The 23,286-nt window shown below is 57.3% G+C and overlaps 1 protein-coding gene across 1 annotated transcript; it reads left to right on the forward strand.

Annotated features, from left to right (window-relative positions):
* The first annotated feature begins 1,164 nt into the window (after positions 1 to 1,164).
* Positions 1,165 to 22,758, forward strand: MYBPC3 (myosin binding protein C3). The gene is made up of 33 exons (XM_073017822.1): positions 1,165 to 1,188; positions 1,416 to 1,701; positions 2,340 to 2,459; positions 2,866 to 2,964; positions 3,054 to 3,202; positions 4,385 to 4,502; positions 5,025 to 5,073; positions 5,255 to 5,284; positions 5,457 to 5,510; positions 6,289 to 6,309; positions 6,562 to 6,725; positions 9,974 to 10,106; positions 10,452 to 10,576; positions 10,659 to 10,764; positions 10,861 to 11,027; positions 11,431 to 11,596; positions 12,338 to 12,444; positions 12,550 to 12,579; positions 14,047 to 14,186; positions 14,442 to 14,522; positions 15,162 to 15,321; positions 16,051 to 16,155; positions 16,266 to 16,454; positions 17,861 to 17,995; positions 18,667 to 18,834; positions 19,867 to 19,955; positions 20,123 to 20,318; positions 20,536 to 20,675; positions 20,896 to 21,055; positions 21,167 to 21,303; positions 21,616 to 21,802; positions 21,994 to 22,030; positions 22,166 to 22,758. The coding sequence occupies exons 1-32, from the start codon at positions 1,165 to 1,167 to the stop codon at positions 22,002 to 22,004; spliced, it is 3,846 nt and encodes a 1,281-aa protein (XP_072873923.1). The 3' UTR covers positions 22,005 to 22,030; positions 22,166 to 22,758.
* The last annotated feature ends 528 nt before the right edge of the window (positions 22,759 to 23,286 follow it).

The raw sequence follows: 23,286 nt of genomic DNA on the forward strand, positions 1-23,286 counted from the left end.
ACACACACAGGACTTGGGGGTACCCCTGAGGCTCGCCAAGGGTTGGGGAGGCAGAATTGTGCTGAGGGGGGTGGAGGGGAAGGGACAGGAGCCAGCCAGGGACAATGTGGCCCTACCTTCTCCCTGGAGAGACCTCAGCTCTCTGGAATTCATCTATATTTAGCAGGTGGCTGGACAGGAGGCAGATAAGCAGAGCCTGGGGAGGGGGGAGGTCCCCATATATAGTGGGAAGGACAAGACCCCACTCAGTCCCTCTTTGGGTGACCTGTGCCTGCTTGGTGCCTGGTGTGACGTCTCTCAGGATGCCTGAGCCGGGGAAGAAGCCAGGTAGCTTTAGGACTAGGGTTGGGTCTAAGTGTGAGAGCAGGGGGGTGTCCACAATTGGGGAGCAGGGCTAGGAGGGAGTTCTTGAGGGGGTTGATGAGGACGTGGCCTCTGAGCCCCAGGACAGGGGCAGCCAGTCCTCCGGGGTCGTTTTTGATTCTCGGTTTCTTTTTCCTATCCCTCTGATGAGAGGTGAAGGTAAACCCAAGGTCAGGGACACAGACAGGAAGCACCCGGGGTCAACTCATTCTGCGAACGCAAAAGGACCCCTTCCCTGTCCCATTTCCTTCGCCTTCCACAGCAAGGTTGCCCGCAGACAGAGCCCGTGTTTAGTGTGGAGCTGAGCCAGGCTCACGGCATGCCTTCGGACCAGTCTCTACCCACTCTGGGTCTCAGTCTCCCAACCTGGGGCGCTGGGGGTAGTGGTGGCATTGGGTTGGTTCTTCCTGGCTGTGACATTATCTGCTTCATGAGCCTATATGGTGTGGCCCCCATGTTGAGGGTGACACAGCCCCCCTTCTCTGAGAGAGGACAGTCAGGAGCCCCAGAACCCAGACCAAGGGCAGGGAAAATCACAGCCCAGGGTCCTGGGCCTGGACTATGCCCTTACCAAGGTTGTCCAGGGCAGAGCTCCAGGTCCCCATCCCCCAACGCCCTCCCAGGCCAGCTTTATCTCAGTCGCTGATTCTCAGCCTGAGGTCCTTGGAGGACAAATTTGGCCACATTCCAAATAGGCAGAATTCCCTGCCCCCTGCCAAGGGCCCCAGATGGTGGGAGGAAGGGAAGCCGAGTTCATCACGGGTGTCTCCAAGCAGGGAAAGTGGAGTATCCAGGGGACACATGCAGCAAAAGTCTTGCGTGGAGGTCAGGACCACAGCCCTGGCTCTTCCGACTACTAGCTGTGTGATCTTGGAGGAACTGCTTAGCTTCTCTGAGCCTCAGTGTCCTCTGAGAAATGAACAGAATAACTGCAACTACCTAGGAGAACTGGTGGAGTATTACACGAGTGGATACATGGAAAGTGCTAGCACAGTATTTACTAAGAGGGGCTGCAGAGGTGGGGTGCACGCTCCAACCAGGGGCCGCTGTAGCCTCCACCTGGCCCTGCAGTCTCAGCTTTCAGCAAGAAGCCACGGTCAGTGGAAGTGGCCGCAGGCAGCCCTGCCGTGTTTGAGGTGGAGACAGAGCGGGCAGGAGTGAAGGTGCACTGGCAGCGTGGAGGCAGTGACATCGGAGCCAGCAGCAAGTATGGCCTGGCCACAGAGGGCACACGGCATACACTGACAGTGCGGGAGGTGGGCCCTGCCGACCAGGGCTCCTACGCAGTCATTGCTGGCTCCTCCAAGGTCAAGTTCGACCTCAAGGTCACAGAGGCAGGTAAGATTCTGGTCAGGCTTCCCTGAGGTTCAGGCTCCTGGGGGGAGGGCCAGCCCAGCGCCTCTCCATCCATCCAGGGAACAGGAGGTACTTTCACACTTCCTTGCCTTTGCTGTGGCTGTGCCCCCCGCCAGGAACCCCCTTTCCCCCCTTTCTTTACATGACCTCTCTGAGTACCCCAGGTGCCATCCTGGCCTGTTCCAGCCATGGGGTAGGTGGGAGAGATGAACAAGACACAACCCCAGTCTCCCCCTGCAGACCTCCCTGGGGAGATGACCCTGCACAGAGAGCACCTTGTGTGCTGGTAGCGAAGTCCCAGGAGGTGTGGATGAGGGGAGTGCAGCCCAGCCTGTGGGGCTGCTCTAAGGCTGGGGCAGAGCAGGGTTGGACCTGGAACTGTTCAGGGCAGGTGCAGAGGACGTGGGAACTGATGACCTGGGACAGGGAGGAGAATGTGAGAGGCAGGGTGGCTCTCCAGCTGAGCATGAGCTGCCTCTGAAGGGCCCAGGCAGCGGGAGGACAGCCATGGCAGACTTTCCTCATCCACAACGGGCTCATGGGTCCGACGCTCTGGAGAGAGAGGGTGGAGGGGTCTCTGGTTAGTGACTGTACCACGACTCCTATCTGATCCTCTCCAGAGAAGGCAGAGCCCGTCCTGGCCCCTGCCCCTGCCCCTGCCCCTGCTGAGGCCACTGGAACCCCTGGAGAAACCCTGGCCCCAGCCGCTGAGCTGGGAGAAAGTGCCCCAAGTCTCGAAGGTGAGAGGGGCTGGGCAGGGAGGGGCAGGATCCGTGGGTAGAGGGTGTCCAGGGCAGGTCTCAAAAGCCTTTGGTTGGCCGGGCGCCGTGGCTCAGGCCTATAATCCCCAGTACTCTGGGAGGCCAAGGTGGGCAGATCACGAGGTCAGGGAATCGAGACCATCCTGGCTAACACGGTGAAACCCTGTCTCTACTAAAAATACAAAAAAAAAATTAGCCGGGGTGGTGGCGGGCGCCTGTAGTCCCAGCTACTCGGGAGGCTGAGGCAGGAGAATGGCATGAACCCAGAAGGCAGAGCTTGCAATGAGCCAAGATCACGCCACTGCACTTCAGCCTGGGCGACAGAGCAAGACTCCATCTCAAAAAAAAAAAAAAAAAAAAAAAAAAAAAAAGCCTTTGCTCACAGGGTCAAGCTCAGCAGCTCGCAACGGCCCTACCCCTGGAGCCCCTGATGACCCCATTGGCCTCTTCGTGATGCGGCCACAGGATGGCGAGGTGACTGTGGGTGAGTGTGAGCTGCTGTGCCCACCACTGCGGTGGGAAGGGGGGCAGCAGGACATTCCCCAAGCTGGGCCTGTCGCCCTGCCCTTGCAGGTGGCAGCATCACCTTCTCAGCTCGTGTGGCCGGCGCCAGCCTCCTGAAGCCGCCTGTGGTCAAGTGGTTCAAGGGCAAATGGGTGGACCTGAGCAGCAAGGTGGGCCAGCACCTGCAGCTGCATGACAGCTACGACCGTGCCAGCAAGGTGGGTCCGCCGGGGTCGTGGAGACACGGAGAGAGGGGACATGGAGAATCCTGGAAGGCACAAGGCACACAGAGGGCACCATGAAACCTGAGGCACACATGAGCTGCAAGCAAGGGGCGTGGGGAATCTGGGAGGCAGGTGGAGGGGCCAGAGGCCCACAGGGAGATCCCGGAGGCCTGGGGGCCAGGGAGCGCGATGAGACACATGGGAGTGCTGTGGGGAACATGGGAGACTTGAAGGACATGATCGCCTCAAGGGAGCACCTAATAAGGCTTGGTGGAATCGGCGGGGGGAGGGGGCGGGGGCAGGGTGGTCAGGAAGTCTGGAGGACACCGTGAAGCATGGGGCACCAGCTAGTGGGGTTGTAAAGCCCCTGGATGGGTATCAGGGCTCAGGGCTCAAGGGACGCTCAGGGATTGATCAGAACAATTCCTCATTATACAGACGCGGAAACCAACGCTTGGGAGGTTAAGTGGTTGCTCCAAGGTCACCTAGACATAGGCCTAGAACCTTAAGCCTTGGTTTTTTGTGTTTTGTGTTTTTCCACCCTGCCCACCAGAACCTTAAGACTTAAGTCTCCTTGTGTGTTCACTCCAAGCCTCTGCTTTTCCCAACCTTCCACAGTCCTGGGCCAGGAGACGGGGCCTGTAGCAGGAGAGGGCCAACATGTGCGGGGCTGTGCATTGCACGAAAGCACTGTAGTTCACTACAACCATGTGCCAGCAGATGGCAGTCATGGGTTTTGAGCTAGTGCCCTTTCTCTCTACAAAAACTCTATGGGTTAACTAAACACCAGGGTGAGAAGGTCGATGAGCATTTGTCACTCCCAGCCTCCTTTTTTTGTTAAATATTAGTTGAGATAGGGTCTCCCTCTGTCACTCGGGCTGGAGTGCAGTGGCTCTCCACTACCGTGTTCAAGCAATTCTCCCACCTCAACCTCCCGAGTGGCTGAAACTAGAGGTGCACACCACCATACTTGGCTAATTTTATTTTTAGTAGAGATGGAATTTCACCAAGTTGGCCAGGCTGGTCTGGAGCTCCTGGTCTCATGTGATCCGCCCGCCTCAGCCTCCCAAAGTGCTGGATTACAGGCACGAGCCACTCCCAGTCTCCTTCAAGGGTGCAGAGCCTTGTCTCCTGACCCCTGGTGTCCCCTGACGCCCTGTCCCTCCATGCACACAGGTCTATCTGTTCGAGCTGCACATCACCGATGCCCAGCCTGCCTTCACTGGCGGCTACCGCTGTGAGGTGTCCACCAAGGACAAATTTGACTGCTCCAACTTCAATCTCACTGTCCATGGTGAGGGGGCCCTCGTGACTGTCCTGGACTCGGGCTCCCCATGGGTCCTGGTCCCCTGCCTCCATTTCCCAACACTAAGGAGGATGCCTCGTCCCGTCCAGGCACGAGTGCTGGCCACATGCCCAGTGCTGCACACACAGTGTGTGAGAGAAATCCAGAGGCTTGCAGGGTAGGCGTGGGGACCTAATTAGGGCTGAGTCCGGGTCTCATCTGGGTGGGACTCTGTTTTATCATCTTGGTGTCACGGCTCCTGGCCCACGGCCTGGCACTGTCTGAATGTTTGGTCCATGGGTGAAGGTGAGTTGAGAGATGGGTGGGAATTGGGGACTATAAACCGTCCCGCCTCCCTGGTACCTTGATGCTGGGAAAGGCTGGGAAGGTGAGGTCCTGGGGCAGATGCCCAGCCTCACGGGGTCATGAATGGGCAAGTCTGTGAATACTCAGAGGCCACCCCCAGGGCAGGCTTCTCAAACGACCCCCCTCTGAAGCCCCTTCCCCCATCTCTCCACCCTTTGAACCCAGAGGCCGTGGGCACCGGAGACCTGGACCTCCTATCATCCTTTCGCCGCACGTGAGTGACCATCCTCAGGACCTGGGGGAGGCCAGTGCTGGAGTCTGAGGCCCTTCAGGGTCTGGACTGGGGGCCAGGGCTGTGTGACCCCCAGTGTGTGGGGTGGAGCTGAAGTCAGTGGGGGATGCGGGGGACAGCAAGCTTCCCGGGCAGGTGAGGATACTGAGTCTAACCCCCACAGGAGCCTGGCTGGAGGTGGTCGGCGGATCAGGTACCCCTGCCCCAGGCCCTATCTGCACCATCTACAGACCTCCAGGGGCCTGAGATGGGCGGGAGCCCAGTCTGGCCAGCGTCACTTTCTCCCTCCCCACTCCACTCCCTGTCCTGCTCCTAATCCCCTTCCAGTCCCTCACTGCAGCCTCACTGGGGGTCCCTCTCCATAGTGACAGCCACGAGGATGCTGGCATTCTGGACTTCAGCTCACTGCTGAAGAAGAGGTGAGTCCTGGGTGGCAGTTCCTGGGGCAGCTGGTGAGGCCTGGCTCCAAATCCCAGCACTGTGGTTTGCCAGCTGTGTGACGCTGAGCACAACACTGCACCTCTCTGAGCTGGTTTTCTTGTCTGTCGAGGGGATGGTCCCGGTATGGAAGGAGTTAAAGGGCTCTGCAGACATTATGTCCCGTGAACAGGCATCCTCACAGTGTCCCCCACGGCCACTCCACACTTAGGGCTGCAAAACTCCCTCCGTAAACTCCGGGGACCCAGAAACAACAGAGAGAGGGTCCCCAGAGCTGCAGGGTCTACCAGGCCGGCCCAACTGGCTTACGTTCTCTCTGCCCTCTCTCTCCCTCTCCCCCGGCCCCTCCATTATGGCTGCTGCTGCTGTGGCCCAGAGAGTAAGAAATGGGGTCTGGGTGTTTGGGGGCAGCCGGGCGCTGGTGGGTGCAGAGGGGATCCCGTCCCCTCCCTGAGAGGCTGTGGTGAGAGACTCAGAGCAGGGTGTGGCTTCCCATGGACAGGGGTAAGTCTCTGTGCCTTGGGCTTCTCCTGCCACTCACCTATCCGTCAGAGCTTAGGAGGGATAAGAAAAAGTAATGCACACAGGAGATCCCGCCAGAGCCTCCGGAGCAGCGTGGGTGCCCCACAACACAGGGAGTGCAAGTGTGGAGAATAGGGAGGAGGTAAAGGCCCATGGGTGGGGTCTGGGTCTTTGGGAGAAGGCGGCCACACCTCTCATGTGTCTCCTACACTTTCTGCCCTCCCCCTGCCCCCGAAGCAGCAGTTTCCGGACCCCAAGGTGAGTGCCCATCATAGCACAGCACCCTCATCACCCTTAATTCTGCCAGGAACTCCTCCAAATCTCCAGCCCCACTTAAGCTCCCTTGGCCCCCAGACCTGGCCTGGGACCCAGACCAGCTCCAGCTGCCCCACCAGAAGGGTAGGGCCAGAGGGACAGGGGTGGCTATAGCTCCTTGGTCCTGGGCCCAGGAAGCCCCGCCCAGGGGGCTGCAGTCTTGCCCCCAGCCACAGCCTGGACTGCGGGACACAGGGACTCAAAGCGGGAGGCACCAGCAGAGGAGGACGTGTGGGAGATCCTACGGCAGGCACCCCCATCCGAGTACGAGCGCATCGCCTTCCAGTACGGTGTCACCGACCTGCGCGGCATGCTGAAGAGGCTCAAGGGCATGAGGCGCGATGAGAAGAAGAGCACAGGTTAGCCCTTCCCCAGAGGGGAGAGGAGAGGGCACAGGTTAGCCCTTCCTCAGAGGGAAGAGGAGAGGGCACAGGCTAGCCCTTCCCTACACAGGAGAGGAGAGAGGGCACAGGTTAGCTCTTCCCCACAGGGGAGAGGAGAGGGCACAGGTTAGCCCACCACCCCATCCACATACATGGAAAGAGCAGAGTCTTAGCACAGAGACTCACAGCTTAGCACAGAGACTCACAGGAAAGAAGAGTCCAGGTTAACCCCTCCTTGTGTAGAAAGTCAAGAGTGCCCAGGTTAGCCCCTTTCCACAGAGACAGAAGAGAAGAGCAAAGGTTAGGCCAGGACAGCCACAAGGAAGAGGACAGAACTCAGGTTAACCCTCCTCACCAAGGAAAAATCAGGCTACCCTTTTTTTTTTTTTTGAGATGGAGTCTCCCTCTGTCGCCCAGGCTGGAGTGCAGTGGCCGGATCTCAGCTCACTGCAAGCTCCGCCTCCCGGGTTTGTGCCATTCTCCTGCCTCAGCCTCCCGAGTAGCTGGGACTACAGGTGCCCGCTACCTCGCCCGGCTAGTTTTTTGTACTTTTTAGTAGAGACAGGGTTTCACCGTGTTAGCCAGGATGGTCTCAATCTCCTGACCTTGTGATCCGCCCGTCTTGGCCTCCCAAAGTGCTGGGATTACAGGCTTGAGCCACCACACCCGGCCTACCCTTTCTTTCTCTACCCTCTTCTGAAAAGAAATGAAGCCCAGTTAACCCTCTCCACACCCAAAAGAAAAGGGAAGAGGCCCGCTAAGCCTGGAGAGCCACACACAGGCAAGGAGAAGAGCCTGGTTAATCTTCCTCACAGGCAAACAAAGCAGGAGGGCTCAGGTTAGCTCCCCTCACCCCCAGCCAGGTGGAAGGAGGAGAGCCCAGGCTAGCTCTTCTCCACTGAGGGGTTGACAAGGGCGGGTGTGAACCGGCAAAGCAGGAGTCTCACATGCCTGCTCCCCACCGTGTCTGAATGTAGCACAGGGCCTGGCACACACCTCGAGCGCTCTATAAACACTGACGGAATGGAGGGGTCAGCTTCCATGCAGGGTATGGGAGACAAGCCCCTCCCAAAGCACACACACAAAACACACGCAATCGTGGGGACAGGGAGAGGAGTTGGTTAGTCCCTCCCTGCTAACTTTCCCCAGGCCCCCTAGCCCTCCGTTCTGCCTTCCTGTTGTTTCAGCCTCACTGGCTTCCCTATCACCACATCACTAGGTGGCCTGGCCCTTACCTGCACTGTGGCCTTATTTAAGTCAGGGATCCCCTGGATGCCACGAATGTTCATCTGGGTTAACCCCTGAACTGCTGATCCCAGAGGACACCAAGCAAAGGACTGCAGGTGCCCCGGGAGGAACAGATGGAGGCCGGCAAGGCAGACCGGGACCTCCGAGGGTAGGGGTGTCTTCCAGGAAGAGCAACAATAGTAAAAAGAGCAAATTGCTGGCTGGGCACGGTGGCTCACGCCTATAATCTCAGCACTTTGGGAGGCTGAGGTGGGTGGATCACCTGAAGTTAGGAGTTCGAGGCCAGCCTCACCAACATGGTGAAACACTGTCTCTACTAAAAATACAAAATTAGCTGGGCATGGTGGCAGGTGCCTGTAATCCCAGCTACTCCGGAGGCTGAGGCAGGAGAATCGCTTGAACCTGGGAGGCAGAGGTTGTAGTGAGCCAGGATTGTGCCATTGTACTCCAACCTGTGTGACAGAATGAGCCTCCATCTCAAAAAAAAAAAAAAAAAAAAGAGCGAATTCCTTCCTAAGCCAGGGACTAGGTGCTTTATGTAATTGTCTCATTTGATTCTCAAAACAATACTGTGATGGAAGGACTGTTACCATTCCCATGTTACTAAGGAGGAAACCGAGGCACAGAGGGATTAAGGAACTAGCCCAAGGTCACAGAGCACCCAGCAGTAGATCTCTGCCCCTCTGCAGCTGACTCCAGGCCCAGCCAGAGTATTTGAGCACTCAGAAGTCCCTCTCTGCTCCGTGGATGGAGCCCCCACTTCCTCCCTGGGCTCAGCAGCAGCAACACGGGCTTTTACAAACACGGCTGCAAGAGGAGGCATTGTCGCGGGGCAGGGCCAGACGCAGCTCTGCCACACACCTGCCGGGCTGGTGGCATGGGCCAGTCACCTCTCTGAGCTCTGTTTCTCCCACTGCAGCAGCACGGGGATCACCGCACTGGCCCCAGGGGCTGAGATGGGAGTGACAGCGCTGGGCACAGAGGGCCGCTAGGTGGGAGCTCCTGGGAAGAATACAAAACTCAGGGGTTGCTGAGAGAAAAGAAGGCACATCTGTCCCAGCCCCAGTTCTCCTGACAAGCTTCTGTCTTTCTGGAAGCCCCTAACCCATTCCTGAGCTGAGCAGGTGGAGAGGACCCTAAGGAAGACAGAAGGACAAGGTCAGAGAGACAGAGACAGGGAGGTGGATAGACACATAGACACGAATACATAGAGACACCACGCCTGTAATCCCAGCACTTTGGGAGGCCGAGGTGAGCGCATCACCTGAGGTCAGGATTTCTTTTTTTTTTTTTTTTTTTTTTGAGATGGAGTCTCGCTCTGTCGCCCAGGCTGGAGTGCAGTGGCCGGATCTCAGCTCACTGCAAGCTCCGCCTCCCGGGTTCACGCCATTCTCCGGCCTCAGCCTCCCGAGTAGCTGGGACTACAGGCGTCCGCCACCACGCCCAGCTAGTTTTTTTTTGTATTTCTTAGTAGAGACGGGGTTTCACCGTGTTAGCCAGGGTGGTCTCGATCTCCTGACCTCGTGATCCACCCGTCTCGGCCTCCCAAAGTGCTGGGATTACAGGCTTGAGCCACCGCGCCCGGCAAGGTCAGGATTTCAAGAGCAGTCTGGCCAACATGGTGAAACCCCGTCTCTACTAAAAATACAAAAATTAGCTGGGCATGGTGTCACATGCCTGTAATCCCAGCTACTCGGGAGGCTGAGGCAGGAGACTCACTTGAACCTGGGAGGCGGAGGTTGCAGTGAGCTGAGTTGGCGCCACTACACTCCAGCCTGGCTGACAGAGTGAGACTCTGTCTCAAAAAACAAACAAACAAAAAGAAAGAGAGGCACAGAGAGCGAAGTGGAGGCGGGGCGGCACACAGGGGATTCGGGGAGGACCTGGGCCCCAGCCCCAGCCACAGTAGCCTGGCCTGGGGGAGCAGGGTGTGGGCGGTGGGGGTGGGTTGGCCGGGGCTGAGGGGTGGTGCTCAGCCTTTCAGAAGAAGCTGGAGCCGGCCTACCAGGTGAGCAAAGGCCACAAGATCCGGCTGACCGTGGAACTGGCCGACCCTGACGCTGAAGTCAAATGGCTCAAGAATGGCCAGGAGATCCAGATGAGTGGCAGGTGCGGCCTGGGGTGGGGAGGGGGCCTCAGGTGGAGGTGGGGACCCCCACAGCCTTGCCTCCTGCCCCTCTCCACATGCGTGTCTCTGACTCACTGTGGCTCTCAGCCGCATCTCTCTGGGCCTAATTTCCCCTCCTCTTGCTCCTGCCGGTCCTCTCCCTCTCTCCTTTTGTCTCGGGCTTACTTCCTCCCGTCGGGAACACGCCAATGGCCCCTTCTGTTCCACAGCAAGTAAGTTCCCCTCTGGATGGCCTGGGGTGGGGGGCACAGGGGTTTTCATGGGGCGCGCTGGGCCCGGAGGTGTGTCTGCGACTTTCCTGCCACTTCCCTGTGGCTCCCACCCAGGTACATCTTTGAGTCCACTGGTGCCAAGCGTACCCTGACCATCAGCCAGTGCTCACTGGCAGACGACGCAGCCTACCAGTGCGTGGTGGGTGGCGAGAAGTGCAGCACGGAGCTCTTTGTCAAAGGTGGGCCTGGGGCCTGAGGCCGTGGGAACCTGGGGAGGAGATGGCCTCAGGAGCCACCCTCATGCTCACCCTGCCTGGACAGAGCCCCCCGTGCTCATCACACGTCCCTTGGAGGACCAGCTGGTGATGGTGGGCCAGCGGGTGGAGTTTGAGTGTGAAGTATCGGAGGAGGGGGCGCAAGTCAAATGGTGAGTTCCAGAAGCACGGGGCATTGGGCAGGGCTGAGTGTCAGGGGCATCTGTGCAGAAGAAGCCACAGCACTTGCCACCCGCCCACCCGGCTAGGCTGAAGGACGGGGTGGAGCTGACCCGGGAGGAGACTTTCAAATATCGGTTCAAGAAGGACGGGCGGAGACACCGCCTGATCATCAACGAGGCCACGCTGGAGGACACGGGGCACTACGCGCTGCGCACCAGCGGGGGCCAGGCGCTGGCTGAGCTCATCGTGCAGGGTGAGCCAGGCCGGGGCACGTGAGGCTTCAAGGCTTGGGCCTACCAGCCCCCACCCCACCCTGTAGGGGAGCAGGCAAACCTGAGCTCAAGGCCCCTGTGACCTTGGGCCTTTAACAGCCTAAACCTCACCCTTCTCATCTCTAAAATGACGATGCTGAAGTGACTACTCCAGAGGGTACTGAGAGGCTCAGACAGGCCTGGTGAGCGTCACCACCCCTCAAACACTTGAGGTTCCTTATGTGCATTGCACCGTCATAGGCAAACATGGCACACACGTTTTCACATGCACACATGCACCCAGACACATGCGCACCAGCACCCAGGAGCCCACAGGCCCTCCACAGGGACTCACGCCACGCCCACACACCCTCCCGAGCTCAATGGCTCAGCCCTGCCCTGCAGAAAAGAAGCTGGAGGTGTACCAGAGCATCGCAGACCTGACGGTGGGTGCGAAGGACCAGGCGGTGTTCAAGTGTGAAGTCTCAGATGAGAACGTGCGGGGCGTGTGGCTGAAGAACGGGAAGGAGCTGGTGCCCGACAGCCGCATAAAGGTGTCCCACATCGGGCGGTGAGTGTGCAGGGCAGGCGGATGGGACAGGTGGAGACTGAGATGGAGACAGAGAGAAAGACAGGGAGAAACAGAGAGAAAGAGAGATAAAAACAGGTGGACAGAGAGGCAGATGCACAGAGACAGGACAGAGACTGAGACAGAGACCCACAGAGAGGGAGAAACAGACCCAAAAAGACAGAGACAGAAAGACAGAAATAGTTCTATAGAGACAGAAAGATATGCACAGGGAGGCACACACAGAGGAGAGTTCGTCACAGACAGAGAAGAATGAGGGACAGAGACAAAGAGGCAGCAGGGAGAGACACAGACAGGGTCGAGAGCTCCCTGGCACCCTCCCCCAGCTTGTGACCAGGGCAGGGCAGGAGGCCACCAAGGAGGCCGGCTCTGGCCAGAGGCCCTCGCTGCCTCTCCCACCCTCTTGCTCATCCCCGGAGCAACTGGGCTAGCCGTGCTGGGCCCAAGTTCACAGAGATTAATGACACCCAACCCCTGCCCAGTCTCCAAGGGCCCAGTCAAGGGGATGCTTTGACGTAGAAATCACTTTTACACTGCCTACCTCTAAAAGCACATGGGAGAGCTGGAAAATTGTATAATATAGAAAAAAAAGGCATTTTTAAAAATCAGAATACCAACAAGCCAGGACGAGGTGAGGGCCTCCTGGGGACCCTGGCTGGGGTATCTGGTGAGGCCAGGGGTGTGTGGCCCAGTGGGGTCCCCTAAGCCTGTGCTTCCCTGCAGGGTCCACAAACTGACCATTGACGACGTCACACCTGCCGATGAGGCTGACTACAGCTTTGTGCCCGAGGGCTTCGCCTGCAACCTGTCAGCCAAGCTCCACTTCATGGGTGAGCCTGCTCCGGGGTAGGGTGGGTGGGGGCATTGGGGCCAGGAGCCCCTGTCACTGGGCCCTGTCTTTGCCCCCATGCCACTTGCTCTTCCTTCTCTTGCAGAGGTCAAGATTGACTTCGTACCCAGGCAGGGTGAGTCTCGGGGCCCCCGAGTCTTGGTTCTGCTCACTTTCCGCAACCCACCCATGCAGGCCTCCCCTCCACTCACAGAGGGAAGAGCAAGGATCAAAAGTGGGGATCCTAGGGCCCAGCTCCAGCCTTGCCACTCATGACCACAGGTCAATTATAATCTCCGTGAGCCTCAGTTTCCTCTTCTCTAAAATGGGAACCCTGATAGTGCCGCCCCCATAGGGTAGTTATAAAGATGAGGTGACATGATGTGTCAGAGCTGTCAAGTGCTGTCACAGGTGTGACTTTTATTATTACATCTTTTCTTCTTCTTCTTTTTTTTTTTTTTTTGAGATGGAGTCTCTCACTTTGTTGCCCAGGCTGGAGTGCAATGGTGCAATCTCGGCTCACTGCCACTTCTGCTTCCCATGTTCAAGCGATTCTCCTCCCTCAGCCTCCTGAGTAGCTGGGACTACAGGCGCACGCCGCCACGCCCAGCTAATTTTGTATATTTAGTAGAGACGGGTTATCGCCATGTTGGCCAGGCTGGTCTTGAACTCCTGACCTCACATGATCCACCCGCCTCGGCCTCCCAAAGTGCTGGGATTACAGGGGTGAGCCACCACGCCCGGCCCAGGATTAAGCTTTAATCAGACATTTCACAAGTTTAACTTCAGGAGAATAATCCAGATTGCAGCATACTCTAACTCAGTGCTTTCCAAACTGGGTTCATTTAACATTGTTAACCCACTTGAAAAGAGTTCTCTGATGAAATTAGTTTGGGAAGCAGCAAACACCTGCCCCACTTCTTGCTTATTCGGAAGCAATCGAATCAGTAAAGAAACTTGCCTTTGTTTAGCTTTAACTGAGGGCAGATTCCTGATTTATTTGGCCAGGGAACCTTTTTAATGTGTGTGTGTGTGTGTGTATGTATGTATGTGTGTGTGTATGTATGTATATGTGTGTATGTGTGTGTATGTGTATGTATGTATATGTGTATATGTATGTGTGTATGTGTATGTATATGTATGTGTGTGTGCATGTATGTGTATGTGTATGTATGTATATGTGTATATGTATGTGTGTATGTATGTGTGTATGTGTGTGTATGTGTGTATGTGTGTGTATGTATGTGTGTGTGTGTATGTATGTATGTATGTGTGTATGTGGGGGGGGGCAGGAGCAAGACACTGATGTTCCCCCAGTTTTCAAAATGCTATGGTAGGTGACTTGACCTGAATATTACAAGCCTCCCAGCCAATGTCCTGGGGTGATGGGAATGTTCAAGATCTTGGTTGGGTTAATGGTTGCATGGGTGTATTCATCTGTCAGAACTCATCAGCCTACAGTCAGATCTCAGCATAAAATATACCTCAATACAAATCTAAAAAACCAACAAACAGGGGCCCGGGCTCTCGAGTGGCCCCTCCCCAGTGACCTATGCTCCTCCTGGCTCTCCGGTTTCTCTGAACTACATTGTCTCTTCTGCAGAACCTCCCAAGATCCACCTGGACTGCCCGGGCCGCATACCAGACACCATTGTGGTTGTAGCTGGAAATAAGCTACGTCTGGACGTCCCTATCTCTGGGGACCCTGCTCCCACCGTGATCTGGCAGAAGGCCATCACGCAGGTACAGTGGGTCCCTCCTCAATCTCCCCATCTGTGAGGTGGGTGTGTGGAGCCAGCCAAGTGCTTGGACCTGCTGCACACCCCACCCACGTGTGCACGCCCTGCTGCTGGCTACCCCATGGGAGAGCAGAGGTTCGACTGGCCAGGGGGCAGGCAAGATGGGCAGTGTGGGTTGGGGGTGGAAGAAGCAGCAGAAGGGTGCTTCCAGGCTGAGTCAGCTCCTCTGCTCCCTACTTCCCTCCTGCCCTGTTCCCAGGGGAATAAGTCCCCAGCCAGACCAGCCCCAGATGCCCCAGAGGATGCAGGTGACAGCGACGAGTGGGTGTTTGACAAGAAGGTGAGTGAGGCTCAGGTCAGGATGGGGCTCGTTTGTTTTCCATCACTTTCTGCCCATTTGGTGTCGAGCCCTTGGCGAGGTCTCCATGGAGGTGCCACACTTGGCCAGGTGTGTTGCTGCTCCCAGCGGGGTCCCTGTGGGGCCCTCACACCTCAGGCAGGGTCTCTGTGGAGTGTGCTGATGGCCATCACAAGGATGTGGATACCCTCTTGTTGTGAGGAAGCCCTCATGACTGGGCTGCTCCCTGGCTCCCTTCATCCTGAGCTGACCTTGACCTTGACCTTGTGCTTCCTCTCAACTCCAGAGTAGTTTCCGAGGCAGTTTCCTGCCACTGTAGCTGCTGGGGTCTTTTTCCTGCCCAGCACCGTTGGTTCTTCTGAAGGCTGGGGTCTTGAGGGGTCCTCACGATAGCTCATCTGAGAGGACAGGTGGTTGCCCCAGGTCCCCTGACAAAGCTAGAACCTGAGCCCCTGCCCTCGGTCGGTGCCACAGAGAGGATTTTGAACTAGATGCTGACATGGGTGCAGTCTTCCCACAGGCTGTGTTCCCCCCATGGACCCCGGGACATCTGGTTGTTGCAGAGACTGCAGGGGCCTCTGGGGTCTGACTTGGATCTCACCTCAACTCTCCATCCCCCAGCTGCTGTGTGAGACCGAGGGCCGGGTCCGTGTGGAGACCACCAAGGACCGCAGCATCTTCACGGTCGAGGGGGCAGAGAAGGAAGATGAGGGCGTCTACACGGTCACGGTGAAGAACCCTGTGGGCGAGGACCGGGTCAACCTCACAGTCAAGGTCATCGGTGAGGCCGGCCAGGGTCCAAGCTGGAGAACACAGAGGGGCAGCCCCAAGGAGGGCCCATCCGTTCGCTCATTCAGCCACTCGACAAACATCACGGGCATGCTCCCTGAGCCGAGCGGCAACAGGACAGGTTTTTCTGCCCACAAGGAGCCCTGCTGTGGGGGAGATGCAGGCAGTTGCATCCCGCAGATTTCCTGCGACACGGCTGTACATGAGCTGTGTCCAGAGTGCCGTGGGAGCACTGAGCAGAGAGCCATCCCAGAGAGCCTGGGGGGGATGCCTTTAGGAGGCTGAGAAGATGGTGAGGAAGGGCATCCCAGGCAGAGGAAACTGTGTACAAAGGGGTGGAGAAGGGAAAGGGTCTTTTGGGTGTGGAGAATGAATGAAACGTGTCAGGAGAGGACTGGGTAGGGTTGGGAGGATCAGAGCCAGGACAGGGGTGAATATGGGCAGTGTGAAGCCTTAAAGTGTTGATGGAGGGCTGGCGACATGAAGAGAAATGCATCCTGTCGAGACCCAGCCTGGACAACACAGTGAGACTCAGTATCACTAAAAAAAAAAGACGACGAAGAAGAAGAAAGAAATGCATTCTAGAAAGATCTCTTTGGATTTTGGATCTGGGGGTGGTGGAGGCAGCCGGTGGCAGTTAGTTGGAGTGGGAAGGGGACGAGCAACGTTACTGAAGGCCCCGAGCGGGGCAGGGTTGATGTGTCCACCGCACCCCCTCCAGACGTGCCAGACGCACCTGCGGCCCCCAAGGTCAGCAACGTGGGAGAGGACTCCTGCACCGTTCAGTGGGAGCCACCTGCCTACGACGGCGGGCAGCCGGTCCTGGGTGAGTGCAAGGGCGCCACACGGAGGTGCGAGGGCACCGAACAGATCCGAGGGAAGGTGGTGTGGGGATGCCTGGGTCCCAGACCACAGCCACCACCTCCCCCGAGCCAGGCTACATCCTGGAGCGCAAGAAGAAGAAGAGCTACCGGTGGATGCGGCTGAACTTCGACCTAATTCAGGAGCTGAGCCACGAAGCGCGGCGCATGATCGAGGGCGTGGTGTACGAGATGCGCGTCTACGCCGTCAACGCCATCGGCATGTCCAGGCCCAGCCCTGCCTCCCAGCCCTTCATGCCCATCGGTGAGCCTGCCTGACCTGGTCCTGCCCCCGCCCCCTCCCCCTCCCCAGTCGAAAGCCCCCAGTAATAGCAGCTGCTCTGCAGGCAGCCACGCTAGACACTCACATCCACAGTCTCCTTTCAGCCTCGACTGGGGGTACTCAGCCGCATTTTACAGATGAGGAAACAGGCTGCGAGCAGTTAAACGACCTGCTTGAGATCTCCCAGCTGGTTGGGGTGGAACTGACTCTCACACTACACCGACCCCTAGTTCACTTTCAAGCCTCTCTTTCCATGTCTACAAAATGGGAATAATGACACTGCCTACCTCAGAGAGCTGTTAGGATGAGATGGGATGAGCAGGCAGAGGCCATCTGGCATCTAGCAGGTGCCCAGTGAATGTTCATTGTCCCCTGTTCCCCACACCCTTCAACCCAGGGTTTGTCACCTACGGGATGGGGCAAGGGCTGTGGTTAGTGGAGGGGTCTCAGGGGCGTCTGTCTGTGGAAAGAGTCCTGGACCAAGACTCAGAGATGGCAGAGGCAGCTCCACGGTCTCCAGGAGGCCAACTGGAGTCATCCCTCCCTGAAGCCTCAGCTTCCTCATCTGTATAATGGGGTCTGAGTGGGTAGAACAGGTGCTGAGGGTGTGGCAGGGCTCAGGACGACACCTGTTCCCACCAGGGTGGGTGAGTCCGGGGGCAGCTGTCTGTGGCAAGTGCAGGCCAGGGACCCCTGGGCCCAGGCATGGGGCACAGCTGGGGAAGATGGCAGGAGTCGGGGCCTGTGGGGAGAAGGGTTCAGGCCTCTCTTTTTAGGGACTGACTCCTGGTTTGTTCAGTTCTTAGTCAACTCACCTAATCATACGGTGCCAGGAAATTCCCATGTTTTCCTGTAGTTTTAGGGGTTTTTTTCTCTTTTCTCCTTTCTTTCTCTTTTCTTTTCTTTTCTTTCAATGGAGTCTCGCTCTGTTGCCCACGCTGGAGTGCAGTCCTGGAGCCATCTAGGCTCACTGCAACCTCCGCCTCCCAGGTTCAAGCGACTCTCCTACCTCAGCCTCCTGAGTAGCTGGGATTACAGGCATCCACCATCGTGCCCAGCTAATTTTTGTGTTTTTGCAGAGATGGAGTTTCACCATGTTGGCCAGGCTGGTCTCAAACTCCTGACCTCAGGTGATCCGCCCACCTTGGCCTCCCAAAGTGCTAGGATTACAGGTGTGAGCCACCATGCCTGGCTGCTGTTGTTGTTTGTTTTTAAGCCAATCTACAGACAAGTCTTGTAACAGAGACAAAATATTCCTTAAAGTGGCTAAAAGCCAGCTGAACAGGAAGTGCCCCCTATGTGACCAGTGGGCAGTTCAGGGTCTAGGCCACGGATCTCCAGCTTCCCCAGGCTTGCTGAGACCCCTCTCTGACCTCTCCTCTGCCCAGGTCCCCCCAGCGAACCCACCCACCTAGCAGTAGAGGACGTTTCTGACACCACGGTCTCCCTCAAGTGGCGGCCCCCAGAGCGCGTGGGAGCAGGAGGCCTGGACGGCTACAGCGTGGAGTACTGCCCAGAGGGTGGTGAGTGTCACCACCCCCAGCCCTCTCCCCAAACGAAGAACATGCTCACCTTGCCATTGAGCAGATTCACCCATAGTCAGGTTTTTTTGGCTCACTTTTGCCTAAAGTTGAGGACATCCAGAGAAATACCTGTTCTGTTTTCAGAAGCAAAGAAAGCTTGCCTAGTGAAAAACAAATGCAGAGTAAAGCTGACTGTAACACTTCTTTGAGCAGTGCGAAATCAGCAACTACATTTTAAAAACATATTTAAGGCCAGGCACGGTGGCTCACGCCTGTAATCCCAGCACTTTGAGAGGCCGAGGTGGGCGGATCACCTGAGGTCGGGAGTTCGAGACCAGCCTGACCAACATGGAGAAACCCCGTCTCTACTAAAAATACAGAATTAGCTGGGTGTGGTGGTGGGCGCCTGTGATCCCAGCTACTCGGGAGGCTGAGGCAGGAGAATCGCTTGAACCCAGGAGGCGGAGGTTGTGGTGAGCCGAGATCACACCATTGCACTCCAGCTTGGGTGACAAGAGTGAAACTCCATCTCAAAAATAAATAAACAAATAAAATTTAAAAAATAAAAACATATTTAAATCCTGGAGATTCCTATCAGAGGAGTGGGCAGTGGGGATGGGGTGTCGGTGGTGACACAGCCTGTGGCCTTGACTGCCCCTCCCCACCCCCAGGCTCAGAGTGGGTGGCTGCCCTGCGGGGGCTGACAGAGCACACATCGATACTGGTGAAGGACCTGCCCACGGGGGCCCGTCTGCTCTTCCGAGTGCGTGCACACAATATGGCAGGGCCTGGAGCCCCTGTTACCACCACGGAGCCGGTGACGGTGCAGGAGATCCTGCGTGAGTGCCCCTTCATGCAGTCACAAGACCCGCCATTGACACCCCAGGCCCTTGGTGTCTGGTGGAGGTGGGGACGTTTGGGGAGGCCCAGAATGCTCTGCCCAGAACGCTGGGCAGAGACAGGAGGGGTTGGAGCTATCATCCATGGTCTAGGCCTAGGGAAAAAGTACAGAGAGGGTGGCCAGGCACAGTGGTTCAAGCCTGTAATTCCAGCATTTTTAGAGGCCGAGGCAGGCAGATCACTTGAGGTCAGGAGTTCAAGATCAGCCTGGCCAACATGGTAAAACCCCGTCTCTACTAAAAATATAAAAACTAGCCGGGTGTGGTGGTGGGTGCCTGTAGTCCCCCAGCTACTTGGGAGGCTGAGGCAGGAGAATTGCTTGGACCCGGGAGGTGGCAGCTGCAGTGAGCTGAGATCACACTACTGCACTCCAGCCTGGGTGACAGAGTGAGACAATGTCTCAAAAAAAAAAAAAAAAAAAGTGTGGAAAAGGCTTTCTTGGTCTGTGTCAGACCCCTAGTTCTGGAACAGGGAAAATAAAAGCCACAGTACCCAAGCGCTCTTCCAGGAGCGTCTCAGCTCCAACAGGTAAGTATTGTCTATGTCTGTCATCAGATTGGTCCCTCTGGGATCCACTTCCCATTCCTCTGTTCCTCGTCCCAACAAAGGGTCCATCTTTTGTAAGGATTGGTTCTCAAAGCTAGAACGAGGCAGCAAACTCGAGTGGAAACAGCACAGGGCATAGGGTTTACACCCTGGCCTATGACTTACTAGCTGTGTGACTTCAGTCAAGTTGCTTACCCTCTCTGATCCCTGCCTCTTGAAGCAGTGTGGTGAGGCTCGGGGAAGCCAGCTGGGCTTGGGCAGGCTGGAGTTGCTGTGTCAGCAGGAGCTAAAGGAGGTGCAGGGCCCAGCAGGCAGCTTTTTTCTTAGCTGCAGCTCTCTGGGGCTTGTCTCAAGGGGGGCTGGAGCTGTGGCGCCCCTCAGAGCCGTGGCGGGCCCTCACTTAGCTACCCACTCTGTATCCACAGAACGGCCACGGTTCCAGCTGCCCAGGCACCTGCGTCAGACCATTCAGAAGAAGGTCAGGGAGCCTGTGAACCTCCTCATCCCTTTCCAGGTGGGACTGGCCCCTCCCTGTCCCCCAGGGGAGAGAGGCTACGGTGTGTTGTTTCCATCCAGCGGACTGATGTCTCAGGGCTGGCCGGATCTGAGGTTCCAGAGGCAGGGGTGGCAGCTGGCCTTTGGAGAGATCCACATTCAGGGTTAAGCTTTTCTTCCCCTCAGGGCAAGCCCCGGCCTCAGGTGACCTGGACCAAAGAGGGGCAGCCCCTGGCAGGCGAGGAGGTGAGCGTCCGCAACAGCCCCACAGACACCATCCTGTTCATCCGGGCCGCTCGCCGCGCGCATTCAGGCACTTACCAGGTGACGGTGCGCATTGAGAACATGGAGGACAAGGCCACCCTGGTGCTTCAGGTTGTCGGTGCGTGGCCAAGGCCTCTTTGAGCCCCCTTGTTTCCCATCCCTGAGCTGGGCTGCTGGGTCCAAGGGCTGACCCAACCCACAGCTCACATTTTCCAGTTCAGTGCCCCAGCAGGCCTGGCCCTGGCTGGTAGGGGTGGGGGGGGGTCCCTGGAGCCCGGTGTCCCCCTGCTCACTGTCAGAAAGAGTGGTGACCCGACTGGGTCTGTCTCCCGCAGACAAGCCAAGTCCTCCCCAGGATCTCCGGGTCACTGAGGCCTGGGGTCTTAATGTGGCTCTGGAGTGGAAGCCACCCCAGGATGATGGCAACACGGAGCTCTGGGGGTACACGGTGCAGAAGGCTGACAAGAAGACCATGGTGAGCCTGGGGTCTGGGGTCTCCACGTGCACCCTGCCTAGGCCCGGCAGACCCAGGCCGCAGCCACCCTTCACTGTCCTCACCACGGGCCCCTCACCCTCCCTCTGCTGATCTGAATCCCTCCACAGTACGGGTGGAGATGCCCAGGGCACCCAGGAGAGGCTCTCGGCATCGGGGAGGCCCTGGCCCAGAGATGCCTCCCCTCCCTCCCCGCCCCCAGGAGTGGTTCACCGTCTTGGAGCATTACCGCCGCACCCACTGCGTGGTGCCAGAGCTCATCATTGGCAATGGCTACTACTTTCGCGTCTTCAGCCAGAATATGGTTGGTTCCAGTGACACAGCGGCCACCACCAAGGAGCCCGTCTTTATCCCCAGACCAGGTGCTGTACCCTCATTCTCCCCACCAGGGGCTGGGGCAGGGAGGCCGTGGGAACAGGGAGGAGGGCCTAGTTTGGTGTGGCCCTCTCGGTACCAAGTCCTGTCACCAACAGGCATCACCTATGAGCCACCCAACTATAAGGCCTTGGACTTCTCTGAGGCCCCAAGCTTCACCCAGCCCCTGGTGAACCGCTCGGTCATTGCAGGCTACACCACTATGCTCTGCTGTGCTGTCCGGGGTAGCCCCAAGGTAGGGAACTTTAGGCGCTAGTCCAGGCCGACCAGGAGGCAGGGCTCACAGGCCCTGATGTCGAGCAGTCCTCTCCCCAGACTGTCTCCTCTGCTTTCTCTCCAGCTTGGGGTGTATGGACCGGGTTTCTCTCCCTGGGCAGGGCCATGGTACTCGCTGTTGGTTCCATGTTTGTTTCCAGCCTTGGGCATAGTCAGGGACTCCGTGGGACTACCCCCCACCGAGTATAAACAGAAATGCGTCTCCCTGGGTCCCTGCCAGGTCCCCTCTCAGCCTGGATGGCTTCCCTCCCTCTCTTTACCTTAATTGTAGCCCAAGATTTCCTGGTTCAAGAATGGCCTGGACCTGGGAGAGGATGCCCGCTTCCGCATGTTCAGCAAGCAGGGAGTGTTGACTCTGGAGATTAGAAAGCCCTGCCCCTTTGATGGAGGCATCTATGTCTGCAGGGCCACCAACTTACAGGGCGAGGCACAGTGTGAGTGCCGCCTGGAGGTGCGAGGTGAGGAGCCCTCGGGGCCAGGGCCTGGGAGGCGGGAAGAGCAGGGCAGCAGTGGGGACCCTGGGCTTTGCTCTGTTGTCCCGGGCCAAGCACCTGCTGTGACTGCAAGGGCAAGGACCCTGTCATGCCCAGATGGGTACTAGCTTCCAGAAGGCTGGGAGGACACAATGACATGGCCTCCTCTTCTGCAGTGCCTCAGTGACCAGGCTGGCTCCCAGGGATGGCCAGGTATGTACTCCAGACCACCTGACACCCAGGGCACCAGTCAGTGGCTAAGCCCTGGCCCTTGGTCGGGGGGCAGCCATCAGTAAATGGGAGGCTGTAGGGGGCCTCCGTTCACTCATAAGATAACCTGTGTTGCAGGTACACCCAGATGCCAGCCCCATACCAGGAGCCTAGAGGGAAGTTGGGGACACCCCTTCCTGCTGTTGGATGTGTGTAACAAGTGTGTCTCCTGGGCTGCGGTGGGGGATCAGCAGGACAGCTATGTTGGGCAGGCCTGAGTGGGTGTTGCACAGACTGGTCCACAGGGCTCCTGAAGGAAGCTCCTGGATCTTTGGGGTAAAAGGAGGGTGACCTCAAGAAAGGATGTCTGGAGACAGGCCTTTCTGGCCTGCTGTGTCTTCCCAATGTGTACTGGGCAATAAAAGATTAATGCAGTCACAGAAAACTCACTCTTCTCACTCAATTTCAGTGTGCCTGTTTTCATAAAAATGCACAGGTGCAGTGGCTCACACCTGTAATCCCAGCACTTTAGGAGGCAGAGGCAGGCGGGTCACCTGAGGTCAGAAGTTCCAGACCAGCCTGGCCAACACGGTGAAACCCCATCTCTACTAAAAATACAAAAATTAGCTGGGCATAGTGGCGCGCCCGTAATCCCAGCTATTTGGAAGGCTGAGGCACGAGAATCACCTGAACTCGGGAGGTAGAGTTTGCAGTAGGCCGAGATCACGCCACTGCACTTCAGCCTGGGTGACAGAGTGAGACGCTGTCTCAAGAAAAAAAAAAAAAAAAAAAAAGCCCAGGGACATTGATCTTCACAGCAAAGTGAGGGCAGATACTTTTGTTGTTTTCTCAATGATTAAACCAGGCCCAGAGTGGTTTCTGAGTTCATAAAACATTAACACTAGAAGGAACCTGTCTTCCCCTACGGCATTCACTCTTCAGATGATGAAACTGAGCTGTGACAGTGGAAAGCGCATTTAACCAGTCCTAGGTACTCAGCGTGATCCTTGTGCCAGGGGCCGTGGTCACAGCCGCCTGGGGGTGGAGTGAGGCAGAATCTGTGTTGTCCTGGGGTGGAGCTGCACTAGGTGGCTTTGCGGTCCCAGCCATCAATAAGCCAACAGCCGGTAGAGACTCATATTCCCGGTGGGAGACAGCAACCCAATCCAGCCAGGACCCTGGGGACCAGAAAGGTGTCAGGGCCAAGGCCCCACTCTGCTCTCACTTCCCCTAAATCTGAGCATCAGTTTCCCTTTGGG

Source organism: Chlorocebus sabaeus, chromosome 1 (assembly GCF_047675955.1).
Source record: "Chlorocebus sabaeus isolate Y175 chromosome 1, mChlSab1.0.hap1, whole genome shotgun sequence".
Classification (NCBI taxonomy): domain Eukaryota; kingdom Metazoa; phylum Chordata; class Mammalia; order Primates; family Cercopithecidae; genus Chlorocebus; species Chlorocebus sabaeus.